This window comes from Boleophthalmus pectinirostris, unplaced genomic scaffold, assembly GCF_026225935.1.
Source record: "Boleophthalmus pectinirostris isolate CB_2022bp ecotype Guang Dong unplaced genomic scaffold, ASM2622593v1 HiC_scaffold_22, whole genome shotgun sequence".
Lineage (NCBI taxonomy): Eukaryota > Metazoa > Chordata > Actinopteri > Gobiiformes > Gobiidae > Boleophthalmus > Boleophthalmus pectinirostris.
In genome coordinates, this window is record NW_026571190.1 from 14,802,089 (window position 1) to 14,829,773 (window position 27,685).

At 38.3% G+C, this 27,685-nt stretch overlaps 1 protein-coding gene across 1 annotated transcript in view; it reads left to right on the plus strand.

Moving 5' to 3' along the window:
• Positions 1 to 27,685, plus strand: part of LOC110159892 (VPS10 domain-containing receptor SorCS1) — a 473,381-nt gene that overhangs the window by 408,475 nt on the left and 37,221 nt on the right. The window contains exons 12-18 of the mRNA XM_055158440.1: positions 1,693 to 1,872; positions 5,355 to 5,501; positions 8,539 to 8,641; positions 11,825 to 11,901; positions 16,942 to 17,033; positions 18,161 to 18,268; positions 27,151 to 27,268. Coding sequence (XP_055014415.1) covers positions 1,693 to 1,872; positions 5,355 to 5,501; positions 8,539 to 8,641; positions 11,825 to 11,901; positions 16,942 to 17,033; positions 18,161 to 18,268; positions 27,151 to 27,268 — 825 coding nt within the window. The remainder of the gene's footprint in view (positions 1 to 1,692; positions 1,873 to 5,354; positions 5,502 to 8,538; positions 8,642 to 11,824; positions 11,902 to 16,941; positions 17,034 to 18,160; positions 18,269 to 27,150; positions 27,269 to 27,685) is intronic.

The following is a 27,685-nucleotide window of genomic DNA, read 5'->3' on the forward strand; positions in this document are numbered from 1 at the left end:
ATTAGTGTGGATGGGGCCTTTGGTGCTAGAAATGTTGCATTACCAAGCCCCACCTACTGGCTGTGACTGGATGAAAGGAGTGTTCCGGAAGAAATCAAAACTCTATGCAGCAATAACACACAAATAGGTCACGTTTTGTATGTGTTGAAGACAATGAAAAAGACCTGATGAAACAGGCTGTTTGGTTTAGTGTGAAATGAAACCTCAAAATAAAAAGACAAATAAGCATCATTTAATTTTCATAAATTTACTTAATTTTTGAGTAGCTGCTGGAAATGTTTCTATTATTATTGTATTATTTGTAATTATGTATATTTAGTAGGTAGAAAAACAGTACTGGTGTTCTTCAATTTTTGTTGAATGTTCCACAGTATGACTTTAAACATTTAAACATCCTCTGCTCATCCGAGAATGCATGCTTTTTCAATGTATTTTTTGGCAAAGTCACATAGTCCGCAGATAAAGATCGAACTATAGTGGGAGAGAATGCTCTACAGACTGAGGAGTCACTTGTGGCATGTGTGTACCTTTTAAATAGATTTCTTATACAAACAGTTTAGACAAGCTGAAGCTGAAGGCAGAGACATGAGAGGGTCAACAGCTTTGACCGGCCGTGAATCAGAAAAGGTTAAGCACCACTGAACAGGGCCACACACAGAGCGCTACTGGACAGGCGCGCTCCGTAGAGTCCAAGGGAAAAGGAGGGTGCCTTTGCTATGACAAAAGGATATTAGAAAATAAATAAAGCCAACAAAAGAACATATTTGCATTTGAATTCCTACTAATTAATTTAGGATGCAATGCAAAAGTATTAATTAAAGCAAACCTGGGCATTGTAAAGCTCCCAGGCCACATACAGCCCTTTGGTTGACTGACCGGCCCATTTAAACTAATTTGGAAATACAAAATAAACAGATTTTATCAGTTTACCTCATGCATGGACTAAAGCTGCATTGCTTTTATTTTAGAGGTGTTTATTAAATAACATATTTTTGTCAGGCAACCTCACTTTTTCATTGCTTAGTAAACTCTTACAGTCTTCCCAGCTTGTCAAAACAATGCTATTTACAGCATGTTTTCATATATATGTAAAGAAATGCAATTAATATTATGCAGAATTGAGTTAAGCATTTTGGCTTGGCATGGTTTCTCATGGAAAAAATAAATAAATTGCCATCCCTGAACTAAAGTCTTAGAAAATTAAAGCAGAAAGTGAAAATGTAGTTTATAATTTGTGATTATGATAGATGATAATTATGATACTGTCAACTCGTCAGTGTGTTTTAGTTTTTTTGACTTGAGGTGACATTTCTAGTTGAAAGACCAACAGCTGCTTGTCTCCATGAAGACATTATAGCTTTGCCTGGAATGTTCCACAGTTTGGCATTAAACTTACCTGTCTTCAAGGAGACAAGCAACTGATGCCACCAAGTTAAGTTATAGGTGAGATCTGTGGAGCGACTACCCCTTTCATAGTAACTACACATGTCTTTCCACCTTAAAAACACCAGTACTAAATAAAGTTAATTCAATATGTTTTGTGAACATTCAAGGCAAACCACATCTCCATGGAGACAAGCAGGTAGAGGACACTTGTGCACCTTATAACATGACAAAGAAGTACAGTTTTATTTTGAGTCTGTGCATTGAAGTGGAATGGAATAACAACTAAAAATACATTTGTTCTTCTAGGAGCTCCATGTGATCAGCACAGATGATAACCGTGTGGTGGCAGCGGTGCAGGAGTGGAACCAGAATGAGACGTACAACTTATATGTGTCAGATACTTCTGGCGTCTTCTACTCTCTGGCCCTGGAGAACGTGGTCAGCAGCATGGGCATCGAGGGCAACGTCATGGTGGACCTGTACGAGGTAAAACTACACACCGGTGTTATCCGATACTGTATCAGATATCGGTGCTGATACTGTAAAATAAGCAGATATCAGCTTGCAAATATTGGTTCAGATGTTATCCAGTTTGGACATTTAATTTGATGTAAGAAGGCAATTTATTGGTCGTAGTTGGCTCAGAAAGTCTGAATGTTTGAACTTTTGTTTATACGGAGCTATTCTGTAGCTACTGATAAATAACAGCTACATAACACATTTGGATCAGTTTTATCTTACTTTTTGTTTAAAGGAAATTAATGTTATCAGTCTCTGCATTTCTGCATTGATATTGATTGATATCGGGTATCAGCAGATACTTAAAACAAAATCATCGGAATTGGCAATCAGAAATGAAAAAAAATAATAAATAGAATAGAGAGAGAGATCGATGCATGATTGATACATGATTGATTTAATGGATGAGTACATAGGTATAGATGTATACAAATGATATAAGGCAGATAACTGATGTGCTAAAAAGATATAAAAATATAAAAATATCAGCCTATCAATCTGTCTCTAATGAAAATTGCCACAAAATGCGACTATTCTGAAATCTGGTGTCCTCTCAGCCAGATATAATCAGTTTGTATTTACAAATGGGCAGGCTATGCTATGGGAAAAAATTCTGAGCTGCAGAGAATTTCTCTTTTTGCTGCAATACCACAACAGTGGTCACTATTTGCAGTGGGCTTAAGCGAGTATACTCTATCCAGATACTTTAATGCAGGGGTCTCAGACTCGGAAGAATTTTTTGCGGCCCTCCACTTAATTCCAAAGAATAATGTCAGTGCGACCCACGGTAGATGTACGCACAATCCCACCCCCCTACCGCGGGCCGCACTGACAGATGAAGCTGCAATCGGTGCCCATACGGATTCACAACAACAGATTATTAATGCAGCTTACATCCCAAAACTCAATTTACAGCAGTTGTAAAGCAACGAGTCTAAGTGGATCTGTTAATACGAGTACACGTGCACATACAGCGTTTTTTTTTTCATGCAACCGCGATTTATCGAATACTCAATGCGGCCCAGCCTCACTCAGACTTTATCTAATGTGGCCCCCAGGTAATTTGAGTTTGAGACCCCTGCTTTAATAGATCTATGAAGACAAAACAAAATACATGTTTTGTCTTAGTTTATTTGTTATTACGTTGCCATTGCTGGTAGGAAAACATAGGTACAAAATGGCTCCAATCAGTCACTCATAACTGTGAAAGCTTATACAATATGGCGCTCACAATGGACTTGATGAGCATCCAAACCACAAGTGCATTATCTGCTCCGATCAATATAGTGGACCCCGGAGGTACTGACGATGAAAAGAACTTGTTTTGTCATTTTGGAGCAAACTGCTGTAGGCCTACACTGCTCCAGAAGCACAGAGTGAATACCAAGCACTTTGAAATGTGCTGACACTGAAGAAGACACGGCACAGGGATTGTGCCAGGAGTATGGATTTTGGGAGGAGCAGATGATTTCTTTCTTTGATGAATAACCAGAGATATTACTCCCTGCAATGAGATCCATCTGAACCAGGGTAAAGGGGAAGTATGGTTAAGTGGCTGATATAGAGGGATGTAGGACAATAGAAAAAAAAACAACTACTAGAGTACTATTAATTCTTCTAATTCTTCATCGGATACCTGATTAAACTACTGTAGGTGGAAGTGATGTGCAATACTACTGACTGTTGGTCCAATATGACACCAAGCAATACTATGGCAATTATTGCAATACAGATCTGATACTTATACCAACAGATACCAATAAGTTGCAAATTAAAGGACACTTTAATACACAAAATGTGAGCTGTCCACCAGGTTATTGTTGGCTTTTCAGGTCACAGCCCCTAACACAGATAAGAGGCAGCTAAAATGCAGATTTTGTTGCAGTATAGTGAGTTATAGGTTGTGGTCACTTATAGAAATGATCAGGTTCAACATTTGTCACTTTACCTTTTGGATATTACAATGGAAAGCACAAGTACCGTAAGTATAGTGTTTATAAAGTGTTGGAAAAATTTGGAAAAAAATCAACTCTAAATTGGTTCTTTGCAGTGACATCATGCTGGGGGTGTTCTAAATATATCTGTATTGGCAGAATGTTGATTAGTTACCATGGTGACAATGCACACAGTAGCAAACATTATCAAAAGGTTTTCAGAAAACTCAAGAAAAAAATACTAAATGAGTCTGTGATCAATACGAGCGTTCATGGTCCTGAATTGAAAAACAGATCAGCTCACCTGTTGTAGTTCCCTCTAAACCAGCTCCTTCTGGTCAGATTGCATTAAATTAAAGCTCAGATTAAACTCTAATTTGAGTTTCAGACAGAGTAATCCTTACAGTTAGCATCACGGCCCAAAGGAATGTCGTATCAATAAATAACTGCAAAGCGATTCCTGCCCCACAGTTTGCAAAACACAGATTTAAAACCGATCATTTTGCAGCAGTCTCCTATTTCCTCCCTTATCTTCCCAATCAAATTATAATCCGCGTGTGATGCTGCTCGTGTCTGGGGGTGGCCTCACTTATAGACTCAGATCCACTGTGTTGATTGGGGTCGCCACCCAAAAGGCAGGATATGCTAAATCTGCTTCGGCGGGGAGATTGAAGTACCCACCAATTACTAAAGTGGACATTCAGTGGCCGACAGTCTCAGCAGTGTCCCGCAGGGCTAAGCACAGATCTCCAACAACAAGTCACATCCATTTAAGAGCAGCATTGATTATGGGCTGCCTACGGCCCGGAGATGACACCCACTCAGTGCTGAAGAACTTATTTGTATGTTGCTGGTGGCGCTTATAGGGTGCGGATGGACAGCTGTAGGGAGTTGATTTGTGAGGTTTTCAACGTGACTGAAATGTACATAAACATAAAAGTGTACGTTTTGTGCAATTGTGACATGGATTTTCTGAGTCAAGTTGAGACTTGAAAGACTTGAGACTTGTGGATGTTAGCTCGATCTTGCAGACTTTTAAACTTTTGAAATGATTGAACGTTTGCTTTGCTTGTTCAAACTGTATGGTTTTCAACTGATTGTGAGTTCGTCAAATTGCAAATGATTTTATTGCTGGAAAAACAACTTACAGGTTGGTGTTGCCTCCCCTGGCATCACCTTGCATCCATACAGATTTGATTAATGTCAAACTGTGGGATATTTTAGGCAAAGCAATAGCAAATCTATATAGAGACAAGCATCATGAACCAGAATAGTTACATAGTGTGCCTTTAAGTTTGCCTATTTTCTTCCGTAATACAGTACTGAAAAGATGTTTGTCTAGCACTGTCAAGAAGTACATTTTCATTATGTATTTTAAACTTGTGGTATTGATAATTTTCAGGCTCAAAGTGAAATTTGGGGTGATATGGACCTGGCCCTTTTTGAAATGCTCTTGCTTCAACGTGGATAACTCAGGATAAACAATAAATGACTCCTCACTTTTGATGTCCCCAGGTGGCTGGAATCAAAGGCATGTTTTTAGCCAACAAAAGGATGGACAACCAGGTGAAGACGTACATCACCTACAACCGCGGGCGAGACTGGAGGCTCCTGCAGGCGCCCAGCAAAGACCTGCGCGGAAACAACATCCACTGTGCACTGGTGAGACCCATACTTTTACATAAACAAGGAGAACTACAGAGGGGTGTAAAGCATTGCAAATCCATTTTACAAAATAAACACTTTCCAAAGGGCTGCAGAGAGACCATAAAAAGACAACAACGAAATTGGTAACGCTACGCTTAATTGTCCTAAAACAGTAAAACCAGTGAAAATAAAATAAAAGCAAAACTATAATATTGTATAATAGCAATAAAAAAGTAAAGTAAATAAAAATAAATAAAAGACACAGAGGACCACACCAATTACATATGCTGTGTTTAAAGCCAGAGAACAAGAGGAAGTCTTAAGTCGAGACCTAAAGCACTCCAGTTCGTTCCACTACATATAGTCTGTACTCAAGCGCAAAATAGTATTACCTGGGTAGAAATACAAAGGAGGGTAAAAAGTATTTGGGGAAACTACTACTCAAGAAAGGCTAAGTGTAAGAGTAACTGTCGGGATGTTACTTCTTATTTATAATGACAAACTGTTAAATAATAACGGAAGAACAAACATTAAATCATATTAAATACTCTGCAACATCTGGTATTTTCAATAGATGAACCACAAACATGAGGAAAAAAATGCATAAAGTATCCTACCTGCATGACTGAAGGATTACTACTCAAGTGCATGTAACTTAAAATATTAACAATGTTTAAAGTAAGTAAATAGTAAGTAATAAAAAGTACTACCCACCTCTGCATCCCTACTGTATAGATGTGTGGATGTGTTTTCACTTTGTCAAGGAAAGGGCCTTGAGAGGAGCAGACTGACTGGAGCTGCCGTCAAAGCTGAGTGCTCTGAGTCCAAAGGGCAGTCACTTTGATTCAGTCCAATGAGCTGACCTCCCATTTAGCAAACAGAGACGGAGAAGGGGTGTGTGACAGGAACACAAAGGCCCTTTTCACTGCCAGGTGTCTCTGAAGTTATGTTTCATGTAAGAATTAGAGTGCACAAGTTTGACAAAGGTGACACGTCCCAGCCAAGGCTTCCTTAGCTTTGCATAAACATGTCTTGTGTGATGGAAGATATATTGTATTCTAGTGTTCATGATCACAATGCTGATTTTGATATCAAGGTATAGACTCAATACTCAGTACTGATTTAGAAAAGTCTGGTCCATGGGCATATACTAGTTGGTAAGGTCTTATACTTGTTCTGCTACAGCTCAGTATCATTCTAAAGCTATTCATGTAAGGTTTATTTCTGTCCTGTTAATGTTTTTTTGTTTTTGTTTTTTTAATCAATACGTACTCAAATATAGTATTTAATTTAGAAACAGATTGTAGTATGGATATCGATCTTATTTTTGATATTTTTCACAACATTACTGTGTTCATAATTTTAAGTCTAAAAATGAAAAAGATCATTATTTTCATTGGTGTGATACTTAAAGTAAGATTGCTTAACTTTCCGAGGATGGCATGTCACCTGCATCATTCCATCAAAATAGAAAGCAAAAACCATACTTCGAACATTCTGCATGGAGATAGATGCGTCTAAACTGTGGAATATTATAGTCTGTGTTCCATGGAAACAAGCAGGAGGGAGCCCTGAAGAAATAATAAAGTCATAATGACCAAAGAATTAAGAATGATTCAGGCTTAGCAACTACTTATCTAACTCCTAACTCCTTAATTAAGTAATTGCTGAGGTACTGAGGGCCTGTATTACGCTGTTTTCAGATATATGTTATAATGTTGCTTTCTCTCCCCAAACATGGAGTTGTATTTTGTTTCATACACACACATTCACCGAGTTTTTTTCTTATACAGTAAACACTCTGTTCCACTTTGTAATGTGAGGTGGTAATACAGGAAGTGCTCCACTATGTTTTTAAACTCCATTTGTTTGTGCTAGAATCATTTAGATCATTTCAGCTTGGATTTGCCAATGTCAACTGAACAAAAGGTTTAAGGTGCTGTATTTTCCACACTATTAGGCGCTCTGGATTATAAGGCGCACTGTCAATGAATGGTCTATTTTTGAACTTTTTTCACAAATAAACCACACCGGACTTTAAAGGAAACACAGCAGTTAGATGGGTCAGTCGGACTTTGTTTGGTGTGTTCACGGTGACATTTTGTCACGCTTTGTTCAATTGTGGCGTGTACGGAGGGTGCGTGTTTGTGTGCGCTGCGGGTGGTGTGGCTTTGTAGTTTACTGAAGTCATTCTGGGACACCGAGTGGATTTGTGTATAGGGTGCTCTGGATTTTGGCGCAGTCGTTTTTTGATGGAGTTGGAGGCTTAAGAGCGTGCCCAATAGTGGAAAATACGGTAACTGTTAACTTGAAAACTATTGCTTCATGACATCACAAAGTGGAACAGACCATTTTGAGCTTCAGAAATACAGACAGACTAATAATAAAGGATTACTCAAACATGTGTGAATGAAACAAAACACAACTCCAGGTATGTTTTTAGGTAACAGCATTCTAACATTTAGAGTCAGTTATGTGTAATATAATTCTTTTAGAATTGTTTTATGTATGAGTTCTTCCTTATGAATTCAGTCTTTTCAGTTAGAAAGTAAGAAAGTGTCTGCTGCCTATTTTAACACAAAGCAAAGAATGTTTTATATAATGCATTTGCACAGCTGCCTTCACCTCCATTTGTTCACCTAAGCATTACACCCTCACATTAACGCATTAGAGGAAACTCCTCATACAAATAACTCACATCTGATAAACCAATTAGCCATTCAGTACTGTACCTTCTGGTTTGTGTTATACAGTTATTTGTCAGAAAATGTCAAAGTTTTAATAAACCTCCAACACAGCGAGTAACAACACTGGCATACTGCATACTGGCATTTGGCTGCCTCGTAATGAGAATTGTGTCTGTAAAGGTTAACCCAATCAAAATTAATGGTGAGACCGGCCAGTGGGGAAATCTGGTCGGGGATAAAAACTTGAGTGTTGCGTCCAAGACTTCGTAACTGTAATTTTCTTATATTGGAATTTTTATGTTTTGGTAGTATGGTATGATTCAACTCGACAAGGTTGTTAAATAACTTCAGTTTTCTTTCAACAGCCTTATTGCTCGTTACATCTCCATCTGCATGTTTCGGCAAATCCCTACACATCTGGAAACATCGCGAGCAAAGAGTCAGCGCCGGGACTCATCATTGCATCAGGTGAGTGAGATCTTCCTTGTGGTGTTTTTTTTTAAATTGATAATAAATAAACTAAATAATTTTTGGATGAGAAACCATGCAAATATTATCACGACATTACCGCTACAACTTTTTCTTTTTTAAACCAGATGTATTGCAGTCAATTTTTATTCTGCCCCATCCACTTTTGCTACAGTTACTAATTCGCTCTAACGTTGTGGTCAGCCATTTAAGCGGGAATCCTTAAAGGTGCACTATGTAACTTTTTGGCTGGGGGTCTGTCATCTTCTTGACTCTATGGATATGTCGTTGCTCTGCTTGGTATGTTCTGTAGTATGACGTTAAACAGTTTTATATCTCATAAATACCTAGAAAAACAGGCATTCTGACTGTGAGGAGTTTTGCCTCTCCACAGATCTGACCTGGTTTAGTCTCTATAAAGATACCACACATACCATACTGCGAAACATTTTAGACAAAGCAATAACATCTCCATGGAGAAAAGCACCAGAAAAGGTACACAATGCACTTTTAACATTTAAACAGCTGTAGTTTTTGATTTGGGCAAGGTGGTCAGCTACCAGCATTGCCCGAGGGGAGGCATGAGTAGGAGACTGGTATTTTTTTAGTTTATTTGTTTAAAATGTCCAATATCAACAAGTCAACAATACTTGAAAACAGCTGGCTTGAAAACAACTTTGCAATCTGTAGTAGAAAAAAAAATTCAATGGTAGTCATTTGAACAATGTGTCTGAAATTGAGACGATACGATCTTCAAAAGATATTTTCAAAAGCGCAATGATGTACTAACATAGGGTTCCAAAACCATATCCATCCAGTTTCCTTTTCAAAACCAAGCATTTATTCTTTCTTCGAACACAATTTAAAGTGTCATGCTAACTTGAATAGACAAAGAGCATAAAATCACTTAGACAACACAGAAAGACAAAAGCTCCCACCAGTTTCTCTCGCTGAAAATCTCCAAACACCTCAACCCAACAACATAGACCACAGCGGTGTCTAATCCTCTTTTCTTGCTTTTCCATATAAATCTCTACATTGTTTGTTCCCCACGGCGTATGACAGCCGGCATGTGTCACTTCACCTTTCATTAGGGCCAAATGGCAGGACTGAGCTGCAGAGCCTGGAAATGTACCAGTCTCGCACAAAAAACAACAGTCTCATAGAGTTAGCTTTAGAGAAGAAATAAAGGAAGAGGGAAGGAGAGCAAAAGTGCAATATGTGTCCGCTGCCCCCAGGTGGATTCACAGCTCAGTGATATTTACTCAGCGTGTGCCTGCATTGTCAATAACACATCAGCACCACGCGGCAAAGATGTCCCAGGAAGGCCAGGCCAAAGCACAAACAAAGATGGAGGACATTTTGAGACTATTCATGAGCTCCAGCTTTCTGTTATATGCAACATTCTCAAAACCTTCTAAAGATATACAGTATAATAATTTGTTTTACATTGTTCATTATTATTGCAATGGTCCTCATTTTTTTGTTTGTTTGTTTTTTATTGTCTTTGTGAAATCTATGGATGCACAAATCATACAGCATTAGACCAAAGCATAGAGTGTGGAGTGTGGAGAATGGCCATAGCTAATCTGTTATATTTAAGGAAAATTTTCATGTGAGAGGCTTGTGGGCTGAGCGTCGGACAGAATCTTACAACTAACTAGGTGTAGAAGCTCTAGTCGTCCAGGTAAAATCCATGGCAAAGGAGAAATTCAATTTGTCAACTGGACAAATGTTTATTTACCTACTAACACTTTAAGACAGAAACTGGTCCACCCAAAGGACAAAATACAAAGCCATAAACACAGCAATGTTGTCTACTCCATTCAGACTAGGGAAGACTGCAGTGAGCGCTATATTGGAGAAATGAAACAGCCACTTCACAAGAGTTGAAACTGTGATGTACCAACACAGACGAGAGAGCAGCAGTGGTCCTCAGTCTGCAGTACATCTCCATCTAGAAGCCACAGGACACTCTTATGAGGATAGTGACATACAGATCTTAGCCAGAGAAAAGAATTGAGGTTTGACAGGGGAGTTAAAGAGGATTTTTTGTTAAGAAAGCAAATCCCTCCTTGAACAGAAATAAAGGGCTCAGACATCATCTGTCTCCAATGTACAACTCCATCCTCAAACCTAAAACAAAGAGAACAGGTCAAGTCAGGGCCATAGGTGGGAAAAACCCTCATTTTGGGCCTGAATGATTATGTTAATATGTCCCCTCCCTCAGGACAGATGAATAGATCTAGCTAACAAAGAGAAACTGTAAACAAGTAGGGTGTTAGTTCCAGAGTAGTTTCAGTGTAGTTAGCTCCTCCCTGTAGGCAGATATAAGGAAGTGTTCACCAGCATTCAGACCAGAACTGAAGAAGCAGCTTGGATGAGCTTTGAAATGTTTTCAACCTAAATAAACTTTTGTCCAGTTGACAAATTGAGTTTCTCCTTTGCCACGCTTACAGCTAAGTGTAAGGAGGAGTCAAATAGGGCCTGAGAGAGATTGCAGAATTACTGAAACATGCACTGATGACACTAAAAACCTCTAAAAAGCATATTTTTTAATGAGAGAACATATAGCATGACATAGAAAAAAGTAGGGCTTAACAAATTACATTTGATTAATTCATTGGAATGAAGAAATAGTGACTTTTCCCAGTTACTAGAGAGTAGACAGTACTAACCTCTATTTAAATAATTTTATCCTTTTCTAATAATTGCACATTGCTAAGTCTAGGCATACAAGAAACTGCATTTTAGCTGTGGTCAAATTATAGTTTCTTTCTTTCTTTTTTAACACTCAAGGAGTAAAACAGAAATCTGTTAGCAGTGCAATCTTTCATGTTTTATGCTTCCTATCTAAGGCAAGCTAATAGGGCTCAGCACACCTCTGCAGAAGTGTCCTGCCCCAGCCTCATGTTGAACCACCTGCCTCCAATTACGGCTAACTGAAAGTCATTAGAGCAGGGAACCTGTCTTCATGCGACGCTGCAGCAGAGACCAATGTAATGTGGATTTATTGGTTCATTTCAGGGTGCGGATGTGTGAAGTGTGAATGTCACTCCACATGCTGCCATAACCAGCTCTGACCAGCCTTTTTAACAAACATGCACTGAGAGGATTTAAAATGACCTGAAATCCAAATTCGCTTGGAGTAGTTTGGTGTAAAATATTCTTATTTGTTTTCAGGATCTATCGGGGGAGAGCTGACGACCACAAACGTCACTGTGTTCATCACGTCAGATGCAGGCAACACATGGAGACAGGTGAGAAGGATCACGCTTTTCTGTTTCCTTACCTACCTACAAATCCATCAACCAATCAATCAACTAATCAATCACACAACCAACAAATCAATTTAAGACCTTGCATTTATGCTAAGAGTTCTCATAAAATTTCCAAGAGAGGCCTCCAGGGGGCATCCAAACTTTATATGTGAATGAATGATTCAAAGTGCTCTTGCCCTTTTTGTCCCTTCATTTTACAGTATTTATTGTAATAGTGTATGAGAACTAGGGATGTAATGACATGCAAATCTTAAGGTACAACAGTGTTACAATATTAATTTCACAATAATAGTTATTGTGATATTGTAAAGCTACTTTTTCCTTTTAAAAACCTTGACAAGCCTTAGGTGCTATATTACTGTCATATTCCAAAGTATGAAGATAGTGAAGTTCAATGTTATTTTTACATACGGTCCGCACTGAAATGGAGCAAAACATCCTGGTCTATGTTCCATGGTGTATGTATCCAGCTGCTGCTGCAACAAAACAATGCATTTAGGCAAAAAAGTTTCTAATTCAATATATTACGATGGCCCATGATATTATTGTGTATCTCAATATTTCAGTTATTGTTACATCCATAATGATAACATATAATTTACATATTTGAAAGGCTTAAGGTCAGCATAAGGGTTTGAATTACTGTATTTTTTAGACTATAAGTCACATTTTTTTTCATGGTTTGGATGGTCCTGGGACTTATACTCTGGTGCCACTTATATATTATAATTTTCACACTGACAGCCACAAGAGAGCACTCTAGACTTGTGTGTCAGTATCTGCTGCTCCTATTACTCCTGTACCACTTTCACTTCACTCTACTGCGCATTTCTCCTGCAGAAAGAGACACTGTCCTTTCTGGGATCATGTCAGTCAATCTCACCATTACTTCTGTACCACTGAAAATTTTAAATTTATGTGACTTTGACATAGCATGGACTTAAAGGTTGTATAGAGGATTTTCCAAGGAATGAGAAATCCAGGGACTGTTTGTCGTTTTTCAAATGTTGCGCATGCGTGAAACCAACTCCCTCCCCCCACAGCTCCATACGTAGAAACGCCTCCCCCCTCCTCCTCCTTACGCCAGAAACAGGTTTGTTTCTAGAAAACAAGTACTCATCGCTGCAAATGACTTGTAAACAACTAACTACAGTGTTGGTTAGGCAAGGTGGAGAAGTGAGGAGCGGGGGGAGGGGGTGCGCGGAGATTCCGTGCGCGGAGAAGAAGTGATTAGCAGGGGGAAGAGCGGAGCGGGGAGAGGAGAGGGGAGCGGTGCAGAGAAGGGTGCGATTCCGTCCGAATGAACTAGCTACAACACACAGCAGCAAGCGGGCTCTTTCTTTGCATTGAAAATTACGTTTTCAGACATAGGATATCGCATTCGTGTCCTGAAAAACGTTTGTCTAGCTCTTGGAAATAAAGTATGTTTTCATAATAAGCAGAAGTGACCTGTCCAGGAGTAATTTGGCGACCAATGCGTCAGTCTTTAGACCCTTCGTCTGCTTCAGTCGCGCCATCGCTGGAATGAATCTTCAAGAATCACGTTAGTTTGGCTTCGCTGCTTTTCCCCTTGTCTTCTTCTTTCAGCGACCTCAAAAACGGACTTTCTTTTGCGGCTAACTGCTCCTGGATTCTTGTCGCCATTGCAACAAACTTTGTGCTAACTGCGAGGAAGATATAGGTAAAAAAAGCCGCTAAGAACTGTTGCGTTGGTGGAGTAAACAGCGTCTGTGCGGCTTGCGTCTGTGGACTGCGTGACAGGCGTACGTAAACCACGTAACGGCAGCGCGCAGGCAGGTCAGTTACGCTAGAAACGTAGGGAGTTTGATTGACAGCCTGTCAGCTCACAGATAACGAGGCAATGTCGTTATCTATTGGCAAATGTTTAGCCCCACCACGTCCAGAGTTGATGAATTTTTATTCTATTTTTTTTGGTCATCATAATTACAAGGCTACTGCACCTCTATAATGCTATCATTGACAACTTGAAACCAAAAAAATCCTCCATACAACCTTTAAGTGACAACTGAAACCATCCTGTTGGGATTCAGAAAGAACAGAATAATTGTAACTGTTGTTCTCTATTCTATCTAGATGAAATGTCCGTTCCTGGTCTCTGATTTTATAAAATAAATTTCCCTCCCAAAAGTGCGCTTATAGTCTGGTGCAACTTATATATAGTTTTTTTCTTCTTCATTATGCATTTTTTGGCTGGTGCGACTTATACTCTGGAGCGACTTATAGTCTGAAAAATATGGTACATGTTATTACAAGTAGTAATAGATGCAGTAGATACATTGTGTTATGGGTATACAGTAGTGTTGATTGTATGATTTTCATTTTGCATTTCAGAAATGACTAGATTCAAAAGATGTCATGTCTTGTCAAATTATTTGAACATGCCCCTCCCTCACACCCTTTCCTTCAAAACATCTCAGTAACATACATTTGGACATATTTATAATTTCTATACATTTGCTTTATTAGTATTACCATGAGCATTTAATGTAGTCAGGACTATAGTATCAACACACATTTTCATCTTTCATCATCAGAACACATTTATATATCTTGAAAAGCATTTCTATTAACTGCATAGAATTAACCCCTTTTCAATGACTTATTGAAGCATATGTGGATGACCATGACATTATGGCCCCTGACCAAACAACCACCTTTTTCTATAGCTTTTCTATCCCCTCTCACTTAATACTAATCTGCAGTCTTTTAATCACCGTACTCTTGTCTCTGTTCCTTATGGTCGATAATCAAATCTCAAAGGTAATTTAATTCAGTGGCGCTATGAGACACGAGTGGGTGGCCCTTTCCACTCTTGATCTTGTCGCTTGTAATTTAGAGGGCTTGTTTCTGATTAAACACAGCAATGAAAAATAATGATGTTGAAGGTAATATCATGAATGTATATAGTCCACGGCAGGTGCGCTGTGGAGTCGGATATTATTTCTATTACAGGCTCCCAGGATCCCAACGGGAGCTGGGGCTGCAGAATTGCCTCAATTTAACTCATTTAAAACTTTAGAAATGTTTGATTTTTGCTGGCACAGAGAAGAATAAAGTGAGAAGTGTTATTATTAAAGCAAATATAGTACGTTCACATTCAAGAGGCCAAATATGCTATTATATATGCAAGTCCATATTAGACTACCAATTTCACTAAAACGTGGTTAACATAATCATATTTAAAGGGGCAGTTCAGAATTTTGGACATAGGGCCTCATTTTCCAGTGGTCCAGAATGCAGTAGATGTGTGCAGACAAATAATCCATCCAGTCCTTGTATTTGCAGAGGTCACTGGTGTTAGGCTACTGCAAGTCAATGGCCACTGTTAACCTGCCACTAAAAACAATCTTTCCCACTCCACAAAGCACCCACAGCAAATCTATAATTACGCCAGCCTGTCAATGTGAATGTCTGTGTCAATAGAATAATTTTACAAGTAAAACCAACCTTGCATTTGAAGGATTTATGTCTGAGCAGTAGCAGTGAGTTGTACTTCCTGATAGAAAGCTTGGCAGTGGCGGACTGATATCACCTATCACCTGTCTTATTGGCTCTGTAATAGTTTGTTTACCTGCAGTTGCCATAGCGACACATAGAGCACATGAAGACGTCTGTTCCAGATATGGTCATGTTCATATCATCAAAACTAACTAGAGCAGAGTAAAATCCGGCTGCTGCTGAAAAAATAGTCCCTCAAAATGCGATACAAGGCTAGTTGTACTTCTAAAATGATTCTATTGACACAGACATTCACATCGACAGTCTGGCATAATAATAGATTTGCCTCGCGTACACTGTGGAGTGGGTAAGACTGTTTCTAGTGGCAGGCTAACTATGGCCATTGACATGCACTAGCCTAGCACCAGTGACCTCTGCAAATACAAGGACTGGATGGAATATTTAAAAAAGTGTCTCCACACATCTATAGCACTGAAATGAGACCCTATGTCCAAAATTCCGAACTGTCCCTTTAAGGTTTCATAAACATGTAGAGGTAGGCCTAATGCCATAACTGTCACCTAGCAACCTTGAAGTTATCAAGAGCCCAAACTTGTCTAAACTGATTAATGATACTTTGCTTTGACATCATGCTGGAAGTGTTCTACATGTATCTGTATTGCGGAATGTTTGTTACCATAATGACACAATCCATACAAACACTGTCCAAACAAGATCAGAGAGGTCAAGAAAGAAGTCTGAAAACTCAAGAAAAAAATACATAATGGGTTAAAGCAGGGGTGTCAAACTCATTTTGGTCCGGGAGCTGTATCCAACCTACTTTGATCCCAAAGGGGCCAGATCAGAAACTCATGGGGGGGGGGGGATCCTGCACTTGGCGTCCACTTTTCTCATTTTTGACATTTTGCTGATGAGGATGCGTCAGTCAACAGTGAAAATGATCATCCTTTAAGAGTGTTTGGAAAGAGCCAAGTCTTCATTTGTGCTGCTCTGGTGGGAGGGGCCACGCACAGAGGCACTGGAGACGCTGCTATGCTGCAGAAAATTACCAATATTTTAATAGAAAATATTTTAGTAGAAAATCAGCCGAGGCCCAGATTAAAGGTCTTGGACGGCCGGATCTGGCCCCCAGGCCGTATGTTTGACACCCCTGGGTTAAAGCCTTAACAGAGCTTCAAACAGAGCAGTGCCTACAGTTAGCATCAAACCCTCACCAAATGTTGATGACATCAGCTGCAAAGTATCATTTGAGCAATATTTATTATTTGAGTATTTATACAAATGACTTCCTTGCATGTTCATTCTCATTGCCTTTATTTATTTTTTAAACTTCTTTTTTTTTTTGTAGTTACAACTATAAGGTCGCAGGTTCAGTTCTAAAACTGTCTTTGTGCTTTTTGTGTATGGAGGGAGTTTCATGCTAAAATAAGGTTACAGTCCACCATGTTTTGTGTCAGCTATGTACACTGTATTCTGTAGGCTGGTTATGCATGTTTGTGTCGGTATGTTGACATTAGGACATTTGTTTTGCCATTGCAGATCTTCACTGAGGAGTACGCGCTGCTGTTTCTCAACCAAGGAGGAGCCCTAGTCGCCATAAGGCACACTCCGCAGTCCATCCGACACCTGTGGTACTTACTTTTTTATTACAACAACAAGCTGCATCTGTCACAACATTATTATTATTGTCAATTTGCTTTTCAGGCTTAACGCTATAACACTTAAGGACTGGGATAAAAACAAAGAATTTACATTTGTTTCATTTCTATGATTCAAACCATGCTGCATATACTGCAACTCAAACTAATGATTGTTTCAGATTAGTTGACTAGTCAAATAGTTATTTATATTGTACAATGAGATATATTTTTAATACAATACAAGATTATTTTTTTTAAACTATGGTGACTCAAGGCTTCTAGATATGAGTTATACATTTATTTATTTTAATATTTTGATATGTATAAAGAAAAAATTGAAATAGTTTATTCTTTTTACATTTTTATTTCATCATGGCAGGCCTTTGTTATAAATGGTTCTTTGTTTAATGGTACTATTACATAAAATTGACTCATGAGTTTTAAGTTATGTTAAAATGTTGTTACCTCATCAAAAACATACCTGGAGTTGTTTCATACACACATGTTTGAGAAATACTTGTGAAGTGCGGCTTTCCACTTTGTGAAGTCATGAAAGAGTATTTTTCAAGTTAACATATCCTTTACCTTTAGTTCAGTGGAGATCGGTAATTCCAGAGCTGAAATCATCCAAAATGTGTATGAAGTTTAAAAACACAATGGAGCACTTCCCGTATTACCACATGAGATCACAAGGTGGAAGAAAGTCTTTTCTATTTGAGACAAGAACTCAGACTAAATATGCAGGGTTTGTGCGTAAAAAAAAAGTGTGAATAAAACAAAACACAACTCTGGGTATGTTTGTGATGAGGAAACAACATTAAAACATACCTTACCAAAATTAAGATGACAAACTTGTCACGCTTATTCTGATTTACTCTTGCTGTCATTTGATTCACTTTCATTCATGTTAAGAATACCATCAGTGATTACAAATGTGACTTTAGATCTTTTCCATACAGTTTCACCTTTTCTTGTGTAGCTGTATGTGCTATGGGATTAACTGCCATCTCTGTACAGGATCTGAAATGAAGCAGTAGACACTAGACAGCTCTGGGCTCATTATTTTGTGCTCACATGTTGCAGATATGGTCCATATACTGAACATTTGTATGTTCTAGGCTGAGTGTGGACGAAGGGAGACAGTGGAACAAGTACAGCTTCACAAACACGCCGCTGTTTGTGGACGGGGTGCTGGGTGAGCCCGGAGAGGAGACGCTTATCATGACGTGAGTACTACACAAACAAGGAAATACTATCACATATTGGTTTAAAGATAATGCTGATCCACAACATGAGGAAAGCAGGCACTGTGGATGCATATGTTTACACAGAGGTTGAACGAACAGTTTTACTCAAGATTGAATCACGTGGTAGTTTTCAAGTTAACAGCTACAGTTTACTTTTCATTCAGCAGAGATTGGCAATTTCTGGCCTGAAAGTTTCCAAACGATTCTGGTTAAGGTGTATGGTGAAGTACTTCTTGTATTATCTCATGACATTACAAGGTGGAGTCTTTTCTATTTAAGAGAAGAACACAGTCTAAATATGCAAGATTTGTGTTTAACATGTGTGTACGATACAAAATGCAACTCCAGGTATGTTTTTGATCAGAAAATATAATAAAGTGGGCCCTTTAAACATAAAATCGATCTCCATTCTTCAACAAATTACAACTCATTAAATGTTGAATAGTATAACAACCATGTTAATGACATGTTAAGCTACTCTATTCTTGTAAACGAGTCAATTCACTCCCCCAGATAGTATATTATAAAATCAAATCACTGTGTCTGCATCTAACTTTTAAGTATTTTATCAAACATAGACTTAGAAAGAAAAAAAAAGACTTCATCTTAAATGATTTGCAGTGATTGAAAGTTATTCGTCATTTTCCTAACTCCTAGCATCGTAATTAATTCACAGTGATGAGTTTATAAGCACTTTTCATGACTTTCAACTTTCAGAGACTGTAAACCTAACAATAACTAGGATGCTAACAGCACATTTCTTGATTTATAAATCGTCCACAAACAGGGAGTGTGCTATAAGCATGCTAGTGGTTCTTAACATTGCCTTATTATTTGCTTATAAACTAGTTGTGCTTTTCTCTTGTTTAGGACAGATACAACGCCTTTAAGCTGAAAAAATGCACAGTTTGCTGTTTCAAGATGAAGTGTCAGTATTTTTGAAGGATTTGATCGTAGAATTTTGGCTAATCTTGTCAGATGTAGTGTTGCAAAATTATTCCTGTGCATGGAAGCTATTTCCATATATCACAGTAACAATATTTGCACTATTTTTGCACTCGTAGTTTATGCTGTGTGAGCTAAGCCTCTGTCTGCATCTCTATCTAAGCCTGCTCAATTCAGCCCTCCCAACTGTTCCTGTATATTTTATATTTTCCGTTTCATGAATAAAACAGCTTTCCTTCAAGGTCTATATCCAACTTCAAAAATGCTCTCCCCACACAAGCATCACAGGAGATCCACACACTTGATGAACAGGATGGCAAATTATGACAACATGCATAAAAGGAACTTGAGAAATTACACAGGAACATATAATCTTGTGGTAATTTTATATTTCGCGTGGACTTGACTTACATTGATTTTTAATGTCGTCACAGTAGGAGAGCAGTATTTCAGAGTGGAGTTTGCCTGTCTGCTCTGTGCTTCTGTGCTTTCTCATCCTGAGTTTGAATTTGCAAATGTAGATTGCCTGTAGTGCTTCACTGGTTGTCTCTCATTATCTGAAAGTATTAACTGGCCATAGTCCCGAGTGTGCCTCACCTTTCATCAAAAACAGGTTCAGCTCCACTGCCAAGACTCATAAGGGAAAAGTGCTTGGAAATTAATAGTTGTCATTGTTGCATAATCTTCGATCATTTTAGCATTTTGGCGCACTGAAGAAACAAAGTATTGAAGCTAGTGTTGTCATAATCATTTCAGACATGATATTAATACCATGGAAAAGTCTTGGCTGGGGGTCCATCACCTGCTTGTTTCCATGGATGTGTCATTTCTCTGCTTGAAATGTTCCACAGTATGATATTAAATAGGTCTGTCTTACATTTATACAATTCCAGGTGGTTTATAGCTCAAAAATACTGGCAATTCTGACTGTGAGCAAGGTTGCATTTACACAGATCTGACCTGTAAGTCGGCCCGGTTTGGTCTCCATGAAAGGTTTAATACCATACTCTGAAACATTCCAGACAGAGCAATAACATCTCCATGGAGAAAAGCATTTGACATACACTCCACCAGAAAAGTTACACAATGCACCTTTAAAGGGACACTGGAATTTTGGACATAGGGCCTCATTTCCTAGTGAGCCAGAGTGTTGGAGACGTGCAGAGACACTTTTTAAAATATCTCATCCAGTCCTTGTATTTGCAGAGTCTAGGCTAGTGCATGTCAATGGCCATAGTTAGCCTGCCACTAAAAACAGTCTAACCCACTCCACTGTGCACCCGAGGCAAATCTATTATTACGCCAGACTGTTGATGTAAATGTCTGTGTTGATATAATGATTTTAGAAGTAAAACCAACCTTGCATTTGAAGGATTTATGTCTGAGCAGCAGCAGTGAGTTGTACTTCCTGACAGAAAGCTTGGCAGCAGCGGACTGATATCACGTAGCACCTATCTTACCAGCAAAGTAAAAGTCTCTTGCTGCTGAGAAAATAGTCCCTCAACATGTGACAATTCACGTGATGCAAGGTTAGTTTTACACAAACATTTACATCGACAGTCTGGCGTTAAAATAGATTTACTTCGGGTGCTTTGTGGAGTGGGTAAGACTTTTTTAGTAACAGGCTAAATATGGCCATTGACATGTGTTAGCCTAGCACCAGTGACCCTGCAAACACTCTGTAAATACAAGGACTGGGTGGAATATTTCAAAAAGTGTCTCCACACGTCTCCAACACTCTGGCTCACTAGGAAATGAGGTCCTATGTACAAAATTCTGGACTGTCCCTTTAATAATAAATGCCATTAGAATAGAATGTAAAGCAATATTTAGATAAGCGTTTTGTCTTCTTTATGGAGAAATTCTTGTTGGACTGGCAATTGGCACAAAAACACAACAAAAGACAACAGACAATAGACAATAGACAGTGCAGTCACATTCACAACACCGTGAGCACACAACATTAATCCACAGAACCAACAAGATTTGATATAATACAAATTCTCAAATAATTCATCAATACGTTTTCTAATTATAACAGTGTGAACAATAGAAAAATGTGACAGGGATTACATTTTTTTCTGTTTTGTTACCAAGTAGAGCAATTTTGAGTCATTGTATTAATAACTGTTTGAATACATTTCAAGCTTATTCTCACCCAGGGTAGCTCCTAGTTTCGATTCCCGGACTGATTCAGATTCAGAGAACGTTATTAATCCTACCAGGGGCAATTAGTTTGAGCAGTAAAAAAAACAAACATTCAACACATGGAGCAATTCTGAACAACGAGGAGCTCAGGGGTCTCATAAAAGATCTCATCTATGTAGAATTTAAAAGGTGAATGGCAGTAGGAATAAAAGATTTCAAATACCTATTTTTTCTCTGGTTTTCGGTCTATAAACATATGTACTGCAGTAGGTCCCTTGTGAGCGAAGTCTCCCACGTGAATAAGGTATTGAATCTCAGCGGGACCTTCCTATTTCTATTTAACTGGATTCAACACATTTATGTCCAAGAACTGAATCTTTATCGTTGTGAGCTTTGACTAATGCCTTGACTTGGTCTGTTGGTTTTTAATCGTTTTATAATACAACGGTGGAATTTGCTGTTTAACTTTCTTTGTTGACCTGGTTTATGGCGAATATATCTGTAATTACTAGGTCTATCCACATGAGACAAAGACTGAGAAAGAGTTGAACCTCTTCTCTGTCAGCATAAATAAACCAAAGTAAAATAACTTGTTCACAATAGCCATATGATTATAATGGCATACTTGAGGATCCATAACACACAATGGTTCAGCAGTTACAATGCTGACACAATGCACACATTAGGAAACATTTTTTTTCTGGAGCCTCTGATCGATACAAACATTAAAGGTCTTGTTTAGGAGTTAGATTTTCAACAAAAAGGTGAGAGTGAAAAACTGTCGGTTAATGCTGTGGCTTGTGACTGTACCTTTATGTGCGAGAGACTGGTTTACACATTTGTAGTTCCAACTAATAAAAGCTCTTTCTGGTCAGATTGTGTTAAAACAAAACTCAAATTAAGTCTGACTTGAGTAACAGAGCTTCTAACAGAGTAGTGCTTTCAGTTAGCTTCTCACCTCCAGGGGATACTGACGACACCAACTGCAAAGTATAATTATTTTTTTCCGATAAATCCATTCCTATATATCCACCAGGAAACTTTCTTCTCACTGGAATGCTGTACTGTGACTCACATGGTCTGTAACCTCGCTCGTTCCTCTCTCTGCAGCAGTAAATTAGAAGTTATTTCGTGTTAGCAGAGGATTTCCACAGGCTTTACATCAATGTTTCATGACAAGTGCCACCAAAGACAGACTGGCAGATCTTTGTAGTGCGCCCTAAAGGAGACACACACACACACACACATTTCAGTCTGTCCCAAGTCTGTTGCAACCGGTGCAAGAGAAGACACGCCTTTAGCTTTCATAATACCACCTCTGACACTTTCTGTATATGGTATGCAAATGTACTTTTCAGAGCTAATTACAGCAAACATATTGCTTGGGGTCCAGAATCCACTTCTCTAATATTTACACAAAGTTCATGGATGTGATTGAAAGGTTGATTAGCCAGTCAGGGATATGCATGGTTCGTCAATCGATACTAAAACCAATATCAAAACTAGATATTCATTTGAGCAGGTATCGATACTAAAAAACTCACATTCACAGCACATAAACCTTAACCTTTCTTGAATATCTTTAGAATGATCTTGAGCTGTATCAGAACAAGTATTCATAGGTTTCAAGCTATGGCAACCATCCTCCATGGACAATTAAGCAAGTCAAATTAAAATAGTCTATCTTTTGAATGGGGAAAGGTCCTCACAAAGTCCAGGAAGGAGTTGTTTGTCTGAAATCAATTAATAAGACCACATAGACTAGTATACTCCTAGAGACCACTATGGAAAAGTGGATCACTGTGGGATTACATAGATATAGGGGTGTGGTAGGGGAACACCGTCACCCACTTCTCCCAATGTGAGATATAAAAAAAAAAAAACACAAAATGAACAAAAAATTAATATCTTACAACTTAAAAGTCAAACCAGAGCTATTGGCAATGGTGAAAACAACTTGCATAGGCTCATGATCAGGACTGATCCCAGGACTGAACCAGGAGGCCTAAACCAAGACGAAAACAGGATTAAAACAGGTCTAAACCAGTTCCAAACCAGGATTAAACCAGAACTGAACCAGGACTGAGTGTCGGAACGGGCCCAGAGGTGGGACTGTGTAGACTCTCGAATGACTGCAGGAGAAAGAACCGGCGCGGTGACTGCCTCAGAGCGCAGAGCTAAGCGCAGCCGTCTCCACATCGTGCTTTGCAGACACCCTGATCTGTGGACTTGTGGTTCTCACTCATTCTTAAATCCAAGATTTGTCCTGGTTTAAACCTGGTTTAGTCCCGGTTTAGTCCTGGTTTAGTCCTGGTTTAGACCAGGTTTAGTCCTGGTTTAGACCTGGTTTAGTCCTGGTTTAGACCTGTTTCAGGCTTGGGCATATGTGTTGTAGCCTATGATGTAGCTCAAAACATTTCTGTTTAACTGTGCATATAACTGAAAGGTTTTCATTCCGCACTCTTCTCTCCAATTTATGTCTCTCTTTTTTAATTTTAATCTTCATGATTATTTATGTTTTGATTAGTTTTTATTATGATTTTAATGTATTTCTTATTCTGTAAAGCACTTTGAATTACTTTGTGTACGAATTGTGCTATACAAATAAACTTGCCTTGCCTTGCCTTATGTTCTGTAGGTGATTATGAATGGCATTAACGATAATAACATGATTCCGCATCATTTTGAGTAAAAAAAAAACATCATCAAATTTTATTGATTTTTAGTAGGCTGTCACATTGATGACATCATGACTCATAACCGTAACCCCACTTAAAAATCCCCACTACACCACTGCATAGATATAACTCCACATGGTAATAAAAAAGAAAGTACTGTTATTTCATGTCGAAAATCACAATTATTGTCTAAAGAAAGAGTGTTGTTTATTATCAGTGTGGTATCGGAATCAATATTGAGTATATGTACATGTTATGTGTTGTCAGGGAAAAAACAACACACATTTGAGTAATCCACTATTCTGTACCATTCTGTGGACTTCAAATTGCTCTCATTTTCCATTTTCTAGGTCTTGTCTCATGAATTAAATCTGATTTAGCCATACCATTAATTTGTGTATACCATTTTGGACATTCAATTTCGACCTTCCCTTCCTCATTATCTACCTGTTTCTATACACAAGGCCATGTGTATTTAGCTTCATCTCTAGTGCAAAAAATACATTTCTTTTTCATAGTAGTTCAAAATCCTTGCAATACAAAGGGCCCAATCTCTTCAGAGCACAATTAAAATTTCCTGAAAAAGTTCATTTCAATTTCTGTTCCATATCTTTTTCCCCTCAGTGTCCCTGATCTTTTACACAGCACGTTCCAGCAGCACTCCAATGTCTTACAAGCCTCTCCGAACAAGAGACACACCATTAGTTTTCATAATGCCGTTTTCTTATCAATTTGTACTCATTTTTACAGTAAGTGCCTGTCACGGCTGGGTGCCTGGGAGCCTAATTGACAACGTGATTGTGATGAATAGGTTGTGGTAGGAACGGTGAGGGCGGTCAGCGCTGAAAAACACTCCCGCTTAATCTGAAGCAGTATACGGAATATTTATCGGGTTAGTCGTTGTGATTACCGTAAGCTTTGAAGGAGGAAAGTGCATGTAGATCAGTCTCCCTGTCTGGATAATGCAATAACATACATGACTGTTTTTCTAATAGAGCGCCCATTACTATGGCATTCTTATTTAAGTCTTGTTCCATCAAATGCTTTTCTCCGTGAACATGTTATTGTGTGGTATTAAACCTTTCTATCTTCATGGAGACCAAACTAGACCAGGTTACATTTGAGATCTGTGGAGAGGCAACCCTGCTAACCGTCAAAATGTTTCTTTTTCTAGGGATTTTTGAGCTATATAACCACCTGTGATTTAACGGATCTAAGGTTTATACTGTGGAACATTCCAGACAGACATATCCATAGAAACATGCAGGTGATGGACTTACTCTGCATCTTCTCTGGTGGAGGGTCCGACACTTGCCTCTCTCCATGGCGATCTTACTGTTTTGCCTTGATTATTCCACAGAATGGAAACAAACTTCGTAATCGTAATGGAGACAGGTTTATGGTCAGATCTATGGAGAAGCAAGCCTGCACATGGTTAAAATTCATGTTTTTTTGAAAGTATAAAACACCTGTTGTTAGGGGTGTAACAGTAACCAAAATATCATGATATCGTATCGTCAAAGTTCTCACAATAATATCGTGGACTATCACAATATATCGAATTACAAGTCTCTTTGCTTAAATTAAGAGTTATGGTGCAGCAATAGCTAAAAAAAGACAGAGGGAACTACATAGACCATGATCCTTTGCTCCATTTCAGTGTAGACTACAAGAAGAAATAACAGTTCTAAGCACCTTTAAGTCTTAGTTCTTTGGATTAAGTCTTGTCAAGGCATTTTAAGAGGAAAAAATAGCATATTAACAGTTTTGTTAGCCTCCACAAAATATCGCAATAACCGTGAGATGCATATCTTGAAAATATTGCCTAAATATAGTAAGAATAAGTCTCGACATAAACACAGATGAATGCTATCATTGTATCCTTGACATTTAACCCACTTTGCCCCTAATGTCTGCGTACGCTGGTGTATGAACGTGGGTGTGAATGGTGTATGAATGTGGGTGTGAATGGTGTATGAATGTGGGTGTGAATGGGTAAGTGGTTCTGTGATGTAACGCGCTTTGATTTGAGTGCCTTGAAGTTGGAAAAGTGCTATATAAAAATATGACCATTTACCATAAACCATAAACCATAATACTGAAACCAAAGTATAAAGCTGAATTATCCCCCCAAAACTATTCTAAATGTAAAATATTGTTAAAAAAGACGTGACTGCAATAAATAAATAAAGAATGAATGAAACATCTTATTTAGTTTGTATTTATAATGAGTCAGAGAAGTTATTTATTCAGTCTTCTACAGCTCGTATCATATTGTAGTACGGAAAAATACAAACAAATACAAATACAAAGAAAAAGTGCCCACTATAAGTACTGACCCCTAAAAATGATTGCTCCATTTGGCGTGTATTGAACAATAAGTGGATATAGGAATTATTGTGACAGGCTTACATACAATATGCCTACAGCGCAATCGATGCAAGTTGGTTAACAAAGGTTTCATTGTTGTTCAAATGAATCCAAATAAATATAACTATTATGTAGTTGGATTGTTTTTGCATGCTGTTTATTTATTTATTTATTTATTTATCATTGAAACCTTCGGTAGATTTGATTAATAAACCTCATTTGGAAAGGGATTCTTCTTATTATTATATATGAAGATTTTGTACAATTTCTAGAATAATGTATTTTTTTTTCAGCTAAGTTTTGAAATATATTATTTATAATTTGAGTCGGTTATTCATAAAGGTTCATTCTTAACTTTTTGTGGTTTGGTTCTGTCAACTGCTCTGCTTCATGAAGAATATGGTAATTAAATAATGAATTAAATGCTAAATATATCAGTTTAATGCTATACTGTTAGACATTAGAGACAAAACAACATAATATCCAGTTAGACAAGCAAGTGGCAGGCTCCCCAACCACCAAAAACGTTATATAGAATGCACCTTTAAACAAGTTTCACCTCATCAGTCAATGAAAGAGTCAAGATTGGCTTTCTATAATTCTAATGATTTGAAATATATTTAAATACACAAAATACATACGCATCCATAAATCTAAAAGAAAACTTTGGTACAGCATGCTCTTTAATAACAAGCCTCTGTATATGTGCCTATTTCACAGGATTTTCGGCCACGTCAGTCACCGCTCTGAGTGGCAGCTGGTGAAAATCGACTTCAGGTCCATCTTCAACAGGAGGTGCAGTGAGACAGACTATCAGACCTGGCATCTCCACAACCAGGTAAACCAGAGCCCAGACTATTCATTACACCTCCACAACCAGGTAAACTCGACCATAAACTGTTTATTACCCTTCCACAACCAGGTAAATAGGAGCCCAGACTTTATCATTACACCTCCATTATACCTCCACAACCAGATAAACTAGAGCCCAAACTCTTCATTACACCTCCACAACTAGCTACACCAAACCAGAAACTTTTTATTACACCTCTACAACTAGGTAAACAGGGAACACAAACTGTTTATTACACCTCTACAACCAGATAAACTAGAGCCCAAAGAGGTTCATTACGCATCCATTACATCTCCACAACCGGGTAAACCAGAGCCCAAACTATTCATTACACTTCAAGAACCAGCCAAACCACAAACTGTTTATTAGACCTCTACAACCAAGTAAACACAGAGCACAAAC